The sequence below is a fragment of the Erpetoichthys calabaricus genome, chromosome 2 (genome assembly GCF_900747795.2).
Source record: "Erpetoichthys calabaricus chromosome 2, fErpCal1.3, whole genome shotgun sequence".
Taxonomy (NCBI): domain Eukaryota; kingdom Metazoa; phylum Chordata; class Cladistia; order Polypteriformes; family Polypteridae; genus Erpetoichthys; species Erpetoichthys calabaricus.
The window spans coordinates 109,657,486-109,677,386 of record NC_041395.2 but is presented as its reverse complement, the minus strand read 5'-3'; the positions used below and the strand labels follow the sequence as shown (position 1 = coordinate 109,677,386).

The following is a 19,901-nucleotide window of genomic DNA, read 5'->3' as shown; positions in this document are numbered from 1 at the left end:
GTTGCCATAGGAGGTCAACAGAACAGAAATTAGTACTTCGGGCCACTCACGGACAGCAGGGAGCTGTAGTTGTGTTCTAGCCAAATATATGTGTGCGTGTCTGGCTCTTTAAAATATTTGCTGCATGCCTCCTAGAGGGTCTTGGCCTACCCTTTAAAAGAAACATCTTCCACCCTCTATAGGGTGAGCTTGGAGTCAGGCGTGAAGTAAAGGCAAGGGTTCACCTAACAAAGATATAGAGAAGGAGATGCCAGTACTATCCGCAAGAGAGGGAAAGGAGAAGGATGGTGGACAGGGGATGAACAATTGAATATTGTAGAGTCAGGTCCTGTGTAGCTTATGTTTTTTGTTTTTCTTTTTATGCAAACTTCTATCTCTGTACTTCCGTGATTATCATTTTGATCAATAAATCACTTTGTTGGACTTTTCTGTGTTTGGGGCCGGCTTAAAAATGTCCCCTAGTTTTCACAATATTTATATGTTCTATTTTGTTTTTTTTTTTCAGGTTTTGTGAAAGTGATTTTAGAACAGATAACCTTCATAATAATACTTTGTAAAACAGGGTTGTCAGTTTTCTTTTATTCATGCAGTTATGTGAGTGTAAACAATACATGTAGATGTTAGCTGGGAGAAAGGCATTAAATTGAAGTACATTAAGAGCCACTAAAACAGCAGTTTAATAAAAGCCTCACATTCTTGCCTTGGTTTTCCTATTGTGCTTCTGTCTTTCACTTATACTTTCTCTTCTGCTGTCAGCTCTTTCTTTCTGTTTAAAAAAGACGGGCATTCAAGTGGTAGCAGCCGTAGCAAATACTGCACCCTGTATCCATATATACTCCAAACATAACCATATAAAAATATCATAAATATACCTATTACAATATTGTGATTTAAGCAACATGCTAGTATTATTTTATCAGAAGATGACCTGGAGCCACAGTACGTAGCATTTTCACTTAACAGTGTTGCATTCCTGGTTCGTCTCCTGGCCAAAAAGCTTCTATGGATGGTTTGTATAGTTCTAATTTGTACTATACAATCTAAAAAGGTGTATTTTTTACATTTTAAAATAGATTTCTAAATCTTTCCATATAAATGAAAAGGACCAAACAGGTGACTTGATAAATTTGTAATAAAGTTTAATTGTAATAAAATAATATTAACAAAAGATGCACACACACAAACAAAAAGCAATAATAATAGTGGTACATGAACTGCTATATATAGTAATATACATGATAATATATTAAACTGGCAAGGTTTCAAATTATGTTTCATTAAAAATTAATAAATATAATTTATGTATTCTGTCTAGCATGCTATTGTTGGTTGCTGATTCATCTGCTTCTTTATTTTTTATTTTAAGCTCTCATACCCCAGCATTTGTTTACCATTCTCTGTTGCCACTCAGCTGTATGAAAATTTCTGTTGCTATAGAGGCTGAGCTTTGCTTTATTGATGAACAAAGAGGCAGAGAACAGATTGTGTGCTGTTATCACTGTGAACAGCACTAGATATATACTGTAGATATATTTTTAACTGGATTGAAATATACCAAGTACAAAAGGAAAAAGAGAGTTAGTTATTGTCTCTTTCAAGTGGAGTTGGGGAAGGTGCACATTGTTCAGGGCAACCACCTCAAAAGTTAGAAGACTTTCAACTACCTACCCAGTTGGTGGAAACATAATTATTACAATTAAAGGTGCACATAATGCATCAGGAATAAAAAAATGTAAAATATGCTACCTGTCTGATTTTATAGATTTATCTGAGCATGTGATTATGTTTCTTGCCAGAGCTCGGGTGGATCGAGTTGATATTGTCCTCAGCAGAACAATTAAATTATGTTATGACCATTACGAACTTTCACACAAGTCCTCACAGTTGAGTTTCAAGTTGAATGACTGATCTTATTTTCATTTACTTTTAGGTATGTATCAGCAGAAGTTAGCACACTAGAAATAGAAACTGCATATCAAAATTTACAGTTCAAAACTAAACTCTTTGTTAAAAAGGAAAAGTCAAAACTAGATTAAAAAATAAGATGATTTGCTCTAAATGACTTGCAATGTCTTGCTGCTCTTATGCAAAGTCCTGCTATCTTCAAAAACCTTAAGTGATCTCATGTAAGCAGGACACCATGTCATCACATACTGTAGTGTGTGCACTGCATGTCTAGCAACACACAGAATCTTAGTGGCCAAGTTCTATTATGATTTGGTTACAAATGTAGTTTTTTGTCACTTTCCTACTGTATTTTGATTTTCTTATTAGACAATAATGTTTATCTGACTTCCCGGTTGTGAATCTTTGCCTGTTCCTTGGCTCATGTCTCTTCTTCTAGTCACTTACTTAAAAATCTTCTGTCGGTGCTGTCTGTGGCCAACTAGATACTTTAATGGTGGTGCCTATATTCACAAAATGGTGATCCTGATGTCATAAAGATAAAAACAAAAAGAAACAATAAATATATTTTGTAAAATCTTGTTAACTATGTCTTTTAATGTATCACCAAATTTCATAAAGTGGCGTGGAAAATGGATCTCTTTAAACAAAACATTTATAGGCTAAGTTTATGCCAACAAATATGAATTTAGAACAAATCATGGCATGTTTCTTTTTCTTTTCAGTCCATATAGAAACAGATCCTAAAGGCATAATATACAGTGAGGACACACTAGCAAATGACTAGCAAAGGTGGAAATAATATGGCAATTGAGAAAGTACAACAAATCTACCTATGGACTTCTCTGTTATTTTTGTAATTGACATGTTTAGTTTGAAAATGAATGCTTTTGGGGAGTTAAGCTAAGTTTTGGTCTCATGCAATACTCTGTTCACATCCTGACTGGAATCCAGGTGTACAACATGGCTTGAAATTTATATACGCAAGTCTACAGTCATTGTATGTAATTTGGTAACAGGAATACAAGTTGCGGGCGGCACGGTGGCACTGCTGCCTCACAGTTAGGAGACCCGGGTTCGCTTCCCGGGTCCTCCCTGCATGGAGTTTGCATGTTCTCCCCTTGTCTGCGTGGGTTTCCTCCGGCTGCTCTGTGTTTCCTCCCACTGTCCAAAGACATGCAGGTTAGGTGCATTGGTGATCCTAAATTGTCCCTAGTGTGTGCTTGGCATGTGTGTGTCAGTGTGTGCCCTGCAGTGGGCTGGCGCCCTGCCCGGGGTTTGTTTCCTTCCTTTGTTGGCTGGGATTGGCTCCAGCAGACCCCCGTGACCCAGTAGTTAGGATATAGCGGGTTGGATAATGGATGGATGGATTATGGGACATTATAATGGTTTGTGACAAGGCTGGACCAGGTCAGCTTGCATTTGAACGTGAGTGAACTGATGTACTGGAGAAGTGAATTGTTATTATCTACAACTGGCCATTTTCAGTGGTTCAAAACTGTACTACATCATAATGCAAATGAATATATGCAAAAATGCAAACCTTGAGAAAAAAAAATCAATTGTAACAATATTAAAAATAGTAACCAGCAGTTAAAACACAACAGCAAAAATCAATTATTTTTTGATAAAATGGTTATAGATTGTTTAAAAAGGTAGACAAGATAAAAAGTAAAGGTGGTTATATGAGGAGAATTAAGTTATCAAACCTATAATCTGTATATCCATCCATCCATTTTCCAACCCGCTGAATCCGAACACAGGGTCACGGGGGTCTGCTGGAGCCAATCCCAGCCAACACAGGGCACAAGGCAGGAACCAATCCTGGGCAGGGTGCCAACCCACCGCAGGACACACACAAACACACCCACACACCAAGCACACACTAGGGCCAATTCAGAATCGCCAATCCACCTAACCTGCATGTCTTTGGACTGTGGGAGGAAACCGGAGCGCCCGGAGGAAACCCACGCAGACACGGGGAGAACATGCAAACTCCACGCAGGGAGGACTATGTAATGTAAATTTGATTGACAGACTCACTCACTCATCAATAAAAACACTATTTCCTGTTTAGTTGAAAAGCTGAAATTTGCCAGGATGCTACATCTAAGTCAAAAGGTATCCACTGAGAAAAGACATTCTGATGTATTTAAGGTCAAATCCCTCTGCAACATAACAGAAAAACTAAATATCCCAAAATCTCAAAAATTCCTTGGTGAATTTGAAACAAATTTGGCGGGCACGTGTTTTTTTAAGTTTTTGATATTTGATAATAATAATGTTGTAGCAAGAGAAGCTATTCTAACACATAGCACTGACAATTGATCGTTATTGAGTTATTGAGCTTGCCATGTACGCAAATGAAGGCTGCCGGCAGAACAGGAATAGCAATAAGGTGGAATAAGTGAAGAAAGGAAAAAGTTTCACATAGGGAAATGAAAAGGGATCAGGGTTTGAAGGGCTCTTCAATTTCATGCAGTAATGTCAACAGGCTCCGATCTCATTTCTCTCATTCCTCGATATCATATACTACAACCTCACTCTTTCATGCAATAGAAGTTGCTCCCTGCATTGTTTACATTTCATGTGTGTTTGCTTATCCCTATGCCCAAAGACGTCACTACAGGGAGAGAGCCAGTGCTTGAAGAGGGCCGGTACACCCACCAGCAATAGTTTAAGAAGCCCCCAAACCATACTACCGGCTGTTACTTTGTTTCCCTTCAATCATGTACAGAAAACAACTTAAAAAATAAAATGTTCATTTCATTTCACCACCTAAATGTGCAGCCTCTAAACAACATTTCTGTTCGTAATAAGTTAAAGTACAACATAATTCAGTGTTACAGCATTATGGACTGCCTATGTCTAGAGTGAACGACGTAAACAAATGAAAATCATAAATATACATTTAAATTACTTTCAATTTAAAATAATTTAGTTTCCACTTAAATTATGTTTTGCAGTGACCATCAAGAAAAGGCAGGATCAGTAACTAGGAGAAGCAGGAACAATGTTTTAGTCATGTGCAATTGAATGTAGCATATTTAAGAGTAAGGAGCTCCAGTGAACTAATAATATTAGCCTCTAGTAAAAAAACAAATAAAAAATACGTAAAAAATGCTAAATTGCATACAAAAAGGTGTTTAGTTAGAAACAAAGTACTTCTGATACATCCAGTTAACCAACAGCGCCATAGCTGAGGCTGACTGTCTTTAGAAATTTCCTGGGTGAAGCCGGGTAACACTTAGTATAATATAAAACTATACCACACAGGGAATGAGTCATATGTAGTAATGATAATTATATTTAGGAAAGGAAGCAGCAAAAATTAGGAAACATAATAGTGAGAGTAGTTAATATCGACTTTCATTACTATTGAAAAATCTAATTAATGTCTTTTCTTTCTTTGATACTTGTTGTTCAAGGCTTGACTTTGGACTTGGACCCTTAGTTTTTTTTACTGTTAATCTTTATTAAACCTAACTATTAGAATGCAACAATTATCCTTTTAAAACTTTTAATCAGGCAATAACAAAGAGCACACAAGTTCTTTTAGACATCAGTCCTTATTTCTTGCATGTAAAACTTTGAATCATCCAAAAACGTAAAACTGTTGGTATCATCACTTTCTCTTTTTTATTTGAGAACATTATGTCTTTTTAATATTGCATCTTAAAACTATATATTAAAATCATATTACAGTCATTTAAAACTTTATATTTTTAATTATGTTTATGTACCTTTTTGTGACAATTTTACAGATATGCTTATCTACTTATATATTTATTCTTCTCTTTCTTTTTATTATTTATTTTTAGGGTTTAATTGGACCATCAGGAGAGAAAGGAAGTCGGGTAAGTCAAGCAAAAAATTAACTGTACAGATTCTGTCTCGATCACAGTGACAACGAGCTGCCAAATCTAATTACGTCAACTATGAATGGCTATATTGTTTGACACTTGATTTATTTTCATGTCCAAGTAATTTGCTTGAAAATATGAAATTGTATTAGTCCTTTTAGATTTGGCAGTTACTTGAGTGCTCCAGGGATGTATGTGCTTTTGTTCAACTAGATATTTTATTTAATCATTTTAGTGCATGCAGATCATCTTTTTTACCGTAACTACTAATGCTACACTCTTTCATAAGCTGCCAGTTCTGTGCAAGTGTAAAAATCATTGTCAAAGAGAATATTTCCCAAATGAAATATTCAATGTGAATATCTAAATATCTAAACATAAAGTTTACTCTAGATTGATGCAACCACTTCATGACTCAGATATTTTAAATAATTATTTTGCTGCATGTTTTCCAGCTGATATTAAACTTTCTGCTTATCAGGTGCCACAAACTCAGCTCATCTTTTCACATGCTTATTTTCTTGTGGGTTGAGCTCTAGGCTCTGTACAGCCAGTTTCCTTCTTCTTTCTTACAATTACATGTTTTTACCAAATCTTTCCTCTATCCAGCTATTCTTTCATTTATACTCTCAAACTACCTTTTCCATTGCAGAGTCAGCTTTGGCAGCCATATATCACACAGCACACCCTTTACACACACTGGCATGCGTTACACAGGCCTTATTTACAGTTGCCAGCTTACCTAAAAGGAGTGGTTCAAACTGAACTATCTAAAAAATGTATACTTGGACACAGGAAGAGCATGCAACTTCCATATTGATAGCTACCAAGTCAGAAACTGAAACTGTGTTCCAATGGTTTGAACGAGCAGCACTAACCATTGTATCACCATGCTGTCTCATACTATATATAATTGCCAATATATTATATAAAAGTACAGTGTACCTTCATTGAAAATAAAATCCAGCCCATTAACACCATCTAACAAACCATTATGTCTAATGCTGTAGTTATTGTAATCATCTCATAAGAAAATAGTTTTAAAGGACAGTATGCATCTGCTGGAAAAGGCTTAGTAGCTCTAGAAAGGTCATTGTAAAAAAACAAAACAAACTATCATATCATTCTAATAAGATTGGTGTTGCTAGCTTGAATAATGTTTTAAATTTTGTCAGCACATAGTAAAGTGGAGGATCTTGAAAATTAATGTTTTATTAACACAGAAACCTATTTTATTTAATGTTGTCCTCTGCTACAGATAAACTGACATTGCTGTTCATCAGAGATTATTGAATGCCCTCGCTCTCAAATGAATTACTATTCTGCATTACTACTCACCAACCTACTCAAAATGGAAAAGTCGTGGGTGACGTTTATTTAGCATTTATACCTGCACAGTCACAATAAAACTAGTTTTAAAAAATATTATTTACTCATTTTAGATTATTCTTAAACAATATTAGTACATTTTTACAAATAGCAGAACTTGGGCTAAAGCCTAAACCTATCCTGACAGCACTTTGAACAAGGTGTGGATCAATTTTCTCAGAAAGCAGCAAAGGTCTAGGTACAAAAATGAACAATTTTGAAGTCACTTATTTTGAATGGCTGATTTTTTAGCTGAACCAATGAAATCTAAAGATGTTACAGAATGTCATATAAATCACAATATACTGTAACATTTTCAAACTTGCTTAATCCAATATAGAGCCAGCGTTGGGTAGAAGGCAGGAAGCAGGTACATCACATGGCACAGTCATGTATGCCCCCCAGTTTCTATTTACCAGTTAAACTAATATGGACATACTCAGGAGTAAAACTCGGGCAAACATGAGGACAATATGCAAACTTGAAACAGACAATTACAGAGTAAGACCACTGCATCAAAAATACTTAACAATAAACAATACCAGAAAAAGAATGTGTTCCTAGAATGAACTCATACTATACATTCATATACAAAGTTGTATAAAGCTAGACACTGCAGAATCATATTTTACTAAATAGATTTCACTACAAGAAAGAAAAATTAACAGTTATCGATGCTTAAATCATCAAGCTATACATTCTGCTATGACAGAAATATTTAGACTGGTGCTGGCTAATTATGACAGATTTGTGTAGTTAAGCATATGCTTTCCTCATTTAATACTAATGTTAATTATAACATATCACTAACATTACAAATTGTTTTGCATGGAATAGGGCTATATGGATATATAAATAAGATTTGCTTCATGAGAAATGACAATACACCATTAAACAAGTTCAGTTGGCATATGTTTTAGTCTTGCTGTCAGGTACAAATGTACTACAGCATAATTTACATCATGCTATTTTGCAGAAGTTGTGTTACATATCCTGTACCATGTAGTATCAGTATCGTCTCTAGTAGCTACAAACATATTAACACATTTGATTATTAACTGCTCACAAGCTTTTTTGACTTATAATTTGTATTCCATAGCATTATGACACATTATGTGATGCAGAATAAGCATTGTTTGGCAAATAAAAAAGAAGACATTGCTTAGTATTCAGAGGTTACATCTTCTGTAAACTGCTAGTATTTCTAGTAATGTCAACTGAACATGCTACTGGTGTTTTTGAAGTCGTAGTAAAGTTCACAGATGTTTGTCCTGTTATATTGCTTTTCCTTTTTTGTTCTTCTTTGTCTCCACAGGTCTTCCTTACCCCTTTCTACCCCTTCATCCTGCCTTCTGTCACTCAGCTCTGCCTAAGCCTCTCCTGTCTTTCCTTTTTTACCCTGGATATTTGGTTCCCCCATCCCTCAACCCTTCCTCACATTGAAAGTCAAAGTTAATCTTTTTCTTTCCTATCTCTACCCTTCAAACCTGCTTTTGATTTTCAAAATATACAAGCATATTAAACTGATCATAATTGCAGTTCTCTGAAATAGGACAAATGTTAAAGCTAAAGCGATAGCACTTAACATAATTAAGGGCCTCCTAAGTACAAATATTAAAATCATAAATAATCACTAAAGTTAGAATAAAATTATTTTAAAATACACATTTTGTACATATTATAATTCATGGCAAATATGATTTGTAATTTATGTTTGATATAGTATCTGCAGCATTGGTAGTTTATTGTGCTTCACCACATGTAGTATATTATCTTACAATTGCACGGCTACATGTGTGTTCTATGAGTGACTCTGTAATACTGGATTCATATTCTGAACCATTCAACTCATTTTTTAAATTTTATTTCAATATAATTTCATATACGTTTTTACCACTAGGGGGCAGACAGATTCTTAACTGTGTTGTTTTAATCACTTACTAACCATCAACCATCAAGTCCTAAAATGAGATAAAGCTAACCGTATGTGACAAGAACCATATAACAGATTTTTTGTTGTCCTTATTAATTTAACAAACAATAAGCTAGCATGCAGAGGCACAGTCCTGAGATCACCACAGCTGCAGGTCTAGGGAGCAACTTTCATATTGAGAAACTGCATGCAGTCAAGAAAGTTATTAACAACACTTAGGAGTAGCAAGTTACAGTCAGTTCAGACGAATGCTTCAGGAGCGACCATGGAGTGTGAGCTGTTTCAGTCCTGCCAGGACTATGTATGTGCCAATGACAAGGTCAGCACAAATAATAACTTATTTTTAAATTAGGCCTTATTCCTTTTTTTACTTTACACCTCTTTTTAAGCTTTCATTCACATTTCTGGGTTACTGTTTTTGCCACCCATTCCTCCAAATTCCTTTTACTCATTTTTGATATTGTTCCCTTATTTCACCATGAATGCTGTCATTTTTTTAGTTGTGTTTTACTTTTGCACTTTCTGTTTTGTCTCACTTTCAACCCTGTAAGTGCACCCCTGTTTGTTTTATCCCCTCATCTTCACTGTTAAGGATGATGTGCCCTGTTACCATTTAGAATTCACAAAAGGCAATAATCTCTTCATTCAGCAGAGATTATTGAACAGAGAAATCCTGTTCTGTTACCCTCTGCAAATGTTCCCATCTGGCCCTTCATTGTGACAGTCTTCAAGATGGTCCTGGTTTCAGGAAGGAAAGCTTCATAAAAATTATCATGACACTCCATAAGATCACAGTAGCTTCAAAGAATTAAAGGCCACCCTGCCAAGGTTTTAAAACTAAATTAAAGCAATATCTTTCACTTTCACTTCTCATCATCATAAATTTATTAAATGTGTTCCTTTATTCATAAAGGTTAAGTTTATAGCTGTATCAGGGTTTTTTAATAAAGTGAATTTAAGCATTTAAAACTGAAACAAGTGCCAACATATATTCTGTTAGAAGTTTGAAGGCAATGACTGCTTAAACCACCACTTGCTTGAAGACTGTAAAATGAACAATACACAGTTAAATATGTTTTATTACATCCACCAGGAATTGTTAATGAGCTGCTAGTTAGAAAAGGAAAATTAAAAATGATGGGTTGGAAAAGCTGATTGGAGTTCTTCTGTTGTGAGAATTTGAAAAGTTCTTCATAAATAATTTATGAGTAGAAATGGAATCTGGGTTATAACATACTTCATACAGATGGGTATACAAATTAAAACATAAAAAAGCACCATGATTGTACAGACTCTGGGCTTTTTATGTTTTAACTCAGAATTGTCATACAGACACTGGGATGGCATCTGTGTGTTTTAATCAAACTGACTGATGCATCAAAACAATCATTCAATGAATTACATGTTAGTATTAAATGGGAGATATTCATACACTTTTTGTCCTAGACAAACAGGTCATCTATTTGATGAATTTGCAAAAAAAGGTCAAAACCAAGAAGCCAAAAGAGAAAACTAAGTTGAAAGGGACACGAATACCTAGTTCAATATTACAGGTATATGTTTATTCTCAGTTCTCTATGCAATGATTCACTTTTCCTAAGATAAGAAAAGTTAAAAAAAAAACAAACAGGGTGATTTCCACATGTAAATGCACAGTGGTATTTATAATATTAAACATCACATCAACACACATGCAGTGCATGCATCAAAGCAAAAGCGTACTCCCACAGTGCTAACAAACCATGTAAGTTAAGTTAAAAAATACATAAACATCCTAGTTTTAAACTTGTGCAACCTATCAAAGTTAACCATTCTTGTCAATTTATACATAATATGAGAACCTGTGAATATACAGTAGGTTATTCAGAAGTGATAAATGGAGAACTTGTACAGCAAATAATTGACATAAACTTAAATATATTTATATACTGTATATTATGCTGTTTACTGTATATTTAAAATATATCCATCCATCCATTTTCCAACCCGCTAAATCCGAACACAGGGTCACGGGGGTCTGCTGGAGCCAATCCCAGCCAACACAGGGCACAAGGCAGGAACCAATCCTGGGCAGGGTGCCAACCCACCACAGGGGACACACAAACACACCAAGCACACACTAGGGCCAATTTAGAATCGCCAGTCCACCTAACCTGCATGTCTTTGGACTGTGGGAGGAAACTGGAGCGCCCGGAGGAAACCCAAGCAGACACGGGGAGAACATGCAAACTCCACTCAGGGAGGACCCAGGAAGTGAACCCAGGTCTCCCAACTGCGAGGCAGCAGCGCTACCCACTGCGCCACCGTGCCGCCCTATTTAAAATATATAATCATTTTAATATAATACATTTAAATTTTATATAATACAATTTAACATTTATATTTTATATAATAAATATAAAATTAAAGTGACAGGGTGAAACTCTTAATGATGACATCTGCCTGTTTTTCTAATTTAGTTATCAAAGAATGCATAATAACCTGTGTGAAATTATTATGTTTTATAGAAGGCAGATTTTATGCAACTTGTATTCATCCATCCATCCATTATCCAACCCGCTATATCCTAACTACAGGGTCACGGGGGTCTGCTGGAGCCAATCCCAGCCAACACAGGGCACAAGGCAGGAAACAAACCCCGGGCAGGGCACGCACACACACACACATGCCAAGCACACACTAGAGACAATTTAGGATCGCCAATGCACCTAACCTGTATGTCTTTGGACTGTGGGAGGAAACACAGAGCACCCGGAGGAAACCCACACATACAAGGGGAGAACATGCAAACTCCACGCAGAGAGGACCCAGGAAGCGAAACCTGGGTCTCCTAACTGTGAGGCAGCAGTGCCACCGTGCCGCCCGTAACTTGTATTCCTGTTACGAAATTACATACAATGATGTAAAATTGCGTATATAAATGTCAAGCCGTGTTGTATACCTGGATTCCAGTCAGGATGTGAACAGAGTATTGCATGAGACCAAAACTTAGCTTAACTCCCTAAAAGCATTCATTTTCAAGCTAAACATGTCAATTACAAAAATAACAGAGAAGTCCATAGGTAGATTTGTTGTACTTTCTCAATTGCCATATTATTTCCACCTTTGCTAGTCATTTGCTAGTGTGTCCTCACTGTATATTATGCCTTTAGGATCTGCTTCTATATGGACTGAAAAGAAAAAGAAACATGCCATGATTTGTTCTAAATTCATATTTGTTGGCATAAACTTAGCCTATAAATGTTTTGTTTAAAGAGATCCATTTTCCACGCCACTTTATGAAATTTGGTGATACATTAAAAGACATAGTTAACAAGATTTTACAAAATATATGGTTACAGAGAAGTGTTGTTTTGATTCAGTCTTATGTTTAGACCATTACACAATTATTTTCTTCATACACATTCATTCTAACCAAAAGGAAAATGTAAAAAAAATCTGTGTTTTATTCACTTTTTAAAAATGTTTTCTCCGTTATGTCAATTACAGAACTGTTCTGATTTTTTTAACCATTACTGTAACAGTGAAGAACAGTGATGTGGTGCTTATTAATTTTGAGCCCTAATAGTTATTATTATTCTGGAAAAATAAGCAGTTTTACACAGGAAAAAATTACCTCACCTCAAAAAAATACATTTGAACGTATCCCTTTTAATTTAGTAGTTGCTGTTCAAAGACTATGTTAAATTAAAATATTCATTAATTATTCATTTTTAAAACAGTAATTATTGAAAAATAAAAGTAGGAGCAATAGAAGAAACTTATTTAGGATCATAGATTACAATACAAAGAATTATGTGCTCACACTGTGTTTCACTGTAATGCCTTAAAATAATAATTTGAATATTATTACTTCACATGTAGAAGTGTTTTAGAAGTGTTTAGCTATAAGACAGAGCTATAATATAAGGGTATTGGGAGAAAAAAACATTTGAAAAATCAAATAAAAAGTTGTATAAAACCAAAAGAGTAGCAGAACTTGTATGCATGGCACCCTAACCACATAGCACACTTAATTTAGATCATTTGTAGCAACTCTGCTTCTGTCATTACTTTCCCCCTTAAAATAACTTTCCTCCTAAAGTTGGCTTTTGAAACCAATGCTACTGATACTTACTTGTTTTATTTTTTCACAATTCAATGTCAATGAAATATTTACATGTCTAAATCTACCTATTGAAAGTGATATTTTTATCTGTCAATTTTGTATTATTTTTCAGTTCCATACAGACATTTCTAAAACCTTTCTTTAATGCACTGTTGTTTGCAGGGGGAGAGGGGAAAGAAGGGCAACAGGGGGGCCAAAGGGGATAAGGGAGACCAAGGAGCACCTGGATTAGATGCCCCCTGTCCTTTGGTATGTCTTTAAGAGGAAATGCAATATTATCCAAAAGGAGAAAGAATGCCATTACAATGTTTGAATGTAGTATTCCACAAATTTCAGCTCCTAATCTGTTTATTGTTAAAGTTGTTAGAAATGCAATATGGATGCATTGCTTTCAAATCATTTTACTGTTTTGTTTTTATTGTACCAATAAAAATAAGGGATTAACAGTCATAGTATTTAATGTGGATCATATTCATATACTGCCATCCGCATTCGTACATTTTATGAATCAGTTTAAGACACTGCATTTTTTGCAGCAGGAATTAATAAAAATAATAGTTCATTACATTTATGTAGTGCTTTTCATGGTACTCAAAGTGCATTACGCAGTGAGTTGGGAGCCACCTCAACCACCACTAATGTGTAGCATCCACCTTGATGATGCGATGGCAGCCATTTTGTGCCAGTTCACTCACCACACATTAGCTGTCAGGTGGTGAAGGGGTGAGACAGCCAATCAAAGCCAGGACATTGGGATACACCCTACACATTACAAAGGATTTTCCAAAGGATACCCAGGGATCTTTAATGACAAGAAAGATTCAGGACCTCGGTTTTACGTCTCATCTGAAGGATAGTGCCATTTTTACAGCACAGTGTCCCCATCACTGCACTTGGGGCATTGGGATCCACAGTCAGACCATGGGGTAAGTGCCCCCTGCTATCCTCACCGACACCTCTTCCAGCAGCAACCCAAGCCTTTTCCTGATTGGTCTCCCATCCAAGTACTGGCCAGGCCCAAACGTGCTTAGCTTCAGGTGGATTACCTGTTCTGAAGTGTGGGTGGTATGGCTGCTGGCCAAATTCATACTACGACCTACTTCAAACAATGTATTAGTATTGTCACCAAGATCTAGATTACTGAAATGTATTCAGCGAGCAGAAAGGCACAGAATTGGCTCTAATTTGCTTTTAAATGTGCACAACTGTAATTGGGCACAGACCACTGCACATTACTAAATTTACACTGGACAAGGTTTCAGTTTAGTCTTTTTATCTTCAGCTTTACATTTCTTTTAAAACACAGTATCTGCATCGCTGTTACTATGCACTGTTTTCTGCTTGCTTGATGTCAGTAATATTCATCCTGTTAAGATTAATAAATAAATCCATCTCCATTTTCATACCATCTTAATTAAATATATAATTGAGGGCAAGAGCCTGTCCCAGCGAGACCCAACGCTGGAGGGAGCTCCCTCATGCTAACACAGAGCTAATTTTAAACCTTAATCTAATACAAGTCTTTGTAATGTAAGGCAAAACAAACTCTACTCAGTTAAAGAACCCAGGATTCTAGAGAGGTGGAGTGCCAGCACAAACCACTACAGCCCCGGGAAATTCAAGCTGTGTGCATAGTTTGTATTCTCATCACATTCAAACATTTTTTTTACAATACTTGAGTTCAAATCAACAATTCAGCCCAACTGAGGTGCTCATCTTTTCAGCTGTTACTCAGCTCCCAGAGATTATAACTAATTGTATCATTAATTCTTACCAGTCACTTGTTTTCAGATGTTTCTGTAAGTTATTTTATTTTATTTTGTAAATATTTGATGATTTTAAAGCAGTGCATTCATTAATTAAAATCATTTCAAAGTGAAGTTTTGAGACAGTTGTAGAGGCCAGAAGCCAATCCGCCTTTTCCCATTTACTAAAAATGATCAACTTTGCTTGGCATCAGTTGCCTGGAATTCTCTCTCCTTTTGTAATGTTTTGTAAGTGATAAAGAAAAAAAATGTTTTAATATTTTCCATTATGTCTTACTGATGTTTGCTAGAAACACAAATTCGGTTGTGGGAAATTCCATTAATGATATTTTCAAGTGGCAACCAAATGAATTTACTCATATGAACAAAGTGTAATCGGGAATAAGTGAAAATAAGAATTTAAATGTGTGGGTAGAAAAATAAGAGGTTTAAAATCACCTGAGATGGATGGTGGGGTTAGGAATTTTCTTTTTGATATATAATTTTGGATGCTGGATGTCATTGAAGTTATACTGCCAAAAAGACTGAAGGTTTTTTTTTTATATATGTTTTGTTATTAATTTTTACTAAGCTCTTACATAATTACACACACCCTTAACACTGACAGTGAATCAAATGCTTGTATTGATCTGTTTCCTGCAAGTTTTCCTTTAACCTCAAGAATAAAGTAACTTTAAGTAGGTCTGCAAGGAATCGTGTAACCTTTTCAATTGTTTTAATAATATTGGAAATGCTTTGCACGCCAGTATTGGTCTTCACACCAGTGTCAAGCTATCTGATCCTTACTGGTGCCTATCAACCTGTGCCTGAATAATGACAGAAATTGATTTTACAAACAGGGGTTCCGTGGCTTTAAAGGAGAGAAGGGTGAGCCGGGCTTGCCAGGCCTAGACGGGCTGGATGCCCCGTGCCCAGTGGTATGATGTTCCCTTCCCTTTCCTGCATGCTCTGTTTCCCTAATCTCTTTTCTTTCTGTCTTTCTAACTCCCATTCTCTTTTGTTATTGTTAAAAGAATTCAATGCTTTCTATTATTCATAATTGGTGGGTATTTTACTATTCACAAGCCTTTTGTTTTACACATAAAATTACCTTCACTTCTTGACCAGTCATACAGTAAATTTCTATAAGGCTTTCTAGATGAAGAAGCATATTAACTATACTGGTTTACTCTACCAAGAAGTATAGTTTAAAATAATGGGAGTTTTTCAACAAGTTAAAGCTTCAATCTAACAGCATGCAAGCATTCATCATGCTTAAGAAAATTAAAATAACAGTATTGACTTTTCCCAGTGCATTCATTAATCTTCATGAGCATTCTGTAAAAAGTAATATTTTGTTTGTTTAGTAACTCAATAAATATTTTATTGTTGCCGAAGTACTTAACTAAAGATGAATTAATATGCTATCAGCAAGTATTTACTTCATAAACATAGTTAAGAAATTTCATTGGGAAGCAATTCTAACAAGACTTTTAAAACCAACTGAAGCTCATTTCTGCCACCAATCTGAACACAGTTCTTGTACTTTACCTTTGATATCCCTTTTTTAAATCCTCTTCCCTTATCTTCTTTGCCTTGAAACTAAACACAATATACCCCTTTGTCATACCAACAACTGTACCTGGTATCGAGAAACATAATTATTTTTGAATTAGATTTTTGTTAATAATACTGGAACATATTTTCTGTAGTTGAAAGGACTGAAACTATTTCATGTGGTATTTCATAGGGCTTCAACTGCATTGTTACGTTGTCTAAATCATTCCTATTTTCCTAAAACACGTTTTCTTCTCAGGTAGTGTGAATTTATGAGTTTAGCTCATTAATAAATTGAAATGATAAATGATTAGTTCAAATGATTTGACAGAAAGTGTGGCTATTTTATATAAAATTATAATAGTCTAAGATCTGTTGGAACTGCTGAACTAATCCTTACCTTACAGGTCATGTTTAGATTAGATTAGATAAAATGTATTAATCCCAAGGGGATATGTGGATCTATACAGCAGCAGAAACATAAAAAAACAAAGATACAGACTTGTTGGACAAATAATATAATAGATAGATAGATAGATAGATAGATAGATAGATAGATAGATAGATAGATAGATAGATAGATAGATAGATAGATAGATAGATAGATAGATAGATAGATAGATAGATAGATAGATAGATAGATAGATAGATAGATAGATAGATATAGTGCTGAAATAGCAAATAAAAAAATACAAGTGAACTCAAACAGTATAAGCATTTAGCAACGGGCAGAAAAGACCCCAGAGGCGCTTCTTAGCACACCATGGAGGAATGAGCCTGTAGCTAAAAGTGCTCCAAGAGAGCACGTCCTGGAGGGGATGGAGAGGATTTGTCATGATTTTTTTCTACCATCCTCTTTTTCACGACAGCTTCAAGTGTGTCCAGATTTAGTCCTGTGATGGAGCAGGTTTTCCAGAAAAGTTTGTTCAGGCATTTTGCATCTTTATTCATTTCCTCTCATTGGTATTTAATTACAGTCCTAAAATAATGGCAGCAAATTAAAACTGAATTAAATTTATAGCAAGCATAACAGCCATAACACTGTGGTTCTTAACCTGCCTTATAAGCGTTCTTTTTAAAATTTTTGATTGATTCACTTTCTGAAATAAATCAAAATCAGTCATTGTACTCATTAACAGCAGGGATTAACCTCAATTACCCTTTTGGTGCAGCAATTCAGTCACCTTGTAATGCGTATTATAAACTATGAAAATGCAACTAGAGGGAGAAAATTCTTGTGACAAACTACCATTTCCTATTTCATTTGATATTCAGTTTTATGTAGAAGTAACGATGAACAATGCATATGATAAATAAATAAATAAGTTAACAGAAGGTGTTTTTTCCCTTTTAATTTACTAAATATTATACTTTTTCCTTTAATATGAGTGAAGAAAGTATCTGGGTAGAACTTAAGCAAAACAATTGGAGGGCAAGCAAATTCAATTTAAAGAGTGCCCTGACCAGGATATGAATCCTGGAGCCTTGAGGCAGCAGTGCTAACCACTGTGCCATTTCATAACTTCATCTCATACTTCTTTTCTTTATTTTTAACCTTTGTTGAATTCTACCATTAGCAAAAGCAAAAAAAAAAGTCTAATACAATAATCAAACATTAAGCCTTACATTGTAGTTCATGCTATCCCCTTCTTTAGCTCCCTTTCATAAGTTTAGTTAATAACCTTTCTATTGTCAAATCCTTCTAAGGTATTCTGGTCTTAGCCTGATCTTTGTCCTGTCCATCGTATGAAATAATTTAAGTAACAAGGCAGTTCAGGGGTGGCATGGTGGTGCGGTGGTAGCACTGCTGCCTCACAGTTAGGAGATCCGGGTTCGCTTCCCAGGTCCTCCCTGCATGGAGTTTGCATGTTCTCCCCGTGTCTGTGTGGGTTTCCTCCCACAGTCTAAAGACATGCAGTGTAGGTGCATTGTCGATTTGAAATTGGCCGTGTGTGTCCTGTGGTGAGTTGGTGCCCTGCCCAGGATTGGTTCCTGCACTGTGTTGGCTGGGATTGGCTCCATCAAACCCCCGTGACCCTGTGTTTGAAATCAGCAGGATGGAAGATGGTTCAATTGTTGTTATACAGTATTTAGCTCATATACTAAACATCTTTTGCTACCCTCTGTTCAAACTCTCATGACTTTCATTGAAATTACATCGATCTTCAATACATAGGCACTTTTAAAAGCTGTGAAAACAACGAGCCATAAAGTATGCAGACATAAATGTTCACATACTGATTCATATGTGGAGGTACCTGAGTTTATCCTTATGGACAAGAAGACCATAAGTCATAATAAGTGGAGTAATGTTCACAATTCTGTTTGAAGGGTGTTACTTTTTTTTTTTAATTTAAAGCATGTTTGTTAAAGTCATATTTGTATGGAGAATGCTTCAATTGGGAAAACCAGGGTGTACAACTCCAGTCCTCAAAGGTGAAAAATTCCATTTTGGTTTTTTGTATTTCTCAGTTTTCAATTATTAGTTACTGTATTCCTATTGTTAATGTCTTTTGGTAAAAGTTTGAAATTTTCTCACTCTTATAAAGTAACTAAAGTCATTGCAGGGAAATATTGAACATTTAATAAGAGATTACAGCAGCTGTCTAGCAATTTGAATTTTATATAGCGACATTATGAGGTGTTTTACAGAGCAAAGAAAGTTACAATATGCTACCACAAATTCAAATAAATCAAATAATGCATATTAAAATAGACACAAAAAAACATGTCACTGACAACTAACAGATGAACCCATAATATAATATACAGTACTAAATGCAGATGTTAACACTATGAAAAGGAGCTTTATAGAACAATCACAACTATATTACAGAATTAAAGTGCATAGAAGCCTTTTTTACTTTCCCATACACATAGTATATGAGAGTATAGGAATCGTGAAAACATTCTACCTTGAGATGTTGATGAATCTTGATGTTTTAGACCTGTCGGAGTCTGAAAATACCATTTTTAAAATTATGCCTTTCTGTGTGTAAACACGATAATTCGAAAACACTTTGATGCAGATCAATGAGATTTTGTACACCTGCCTTATATCAAAAATAAGAAATCCTATCAACTTTTGGGCCATACTTTAAATGAATACTTTTGCAAATTTTCAAGTAAACTATTGGTTATAATTACAGGTAGATGATTCAAATTTTATATAGATATTTATAATGATAAAAAGCAAACAGTCATGAAATTTGAGAAAAACTACTCAGCCAGAAGTAGTATTTTATTTAAACAACCATCTAAATTTTTTTATTATGTAAATATAAATGTGTACACAATATTTAAAAGTATTTTCAATTTTCATATTCTTTCAATAACTATTATTCATTTTATTTTAATTTGTACATCATCAGTTTAATAATAATGCGTAAACATTGAACATGCCATGTAAATATAAAGATGTA

General features: G+C 35.1%; 1 protein-coding gene across 1 annotated transcript in view; it reads left to right on the top strand.

The window, feature by feature from the left end:
- The window catches only part of LOC114646246 (collagen, type XIII, alpha 1), a 172,348-nt gene that overhangs the window by 132,674 nt on the left and 19,773 nt on the right, over positions 1 to 19,901 (top strand). Inside the window, exons 32-33 of the mRNA XM_051922711.1 lie at positions 5,727 to 5,762; positions 13,340 to 13,426. Of these exons, the coding sequence (XP_051778671.1) occupies positions 5,727 to 5,762; positions 13,340 to 13,426 (123 nt within the window). The remainder of the gene's footprint in view (positions 1 to 5,726; positions 5,763 to 13,339; positions 13,427 to 19,901) is intronic.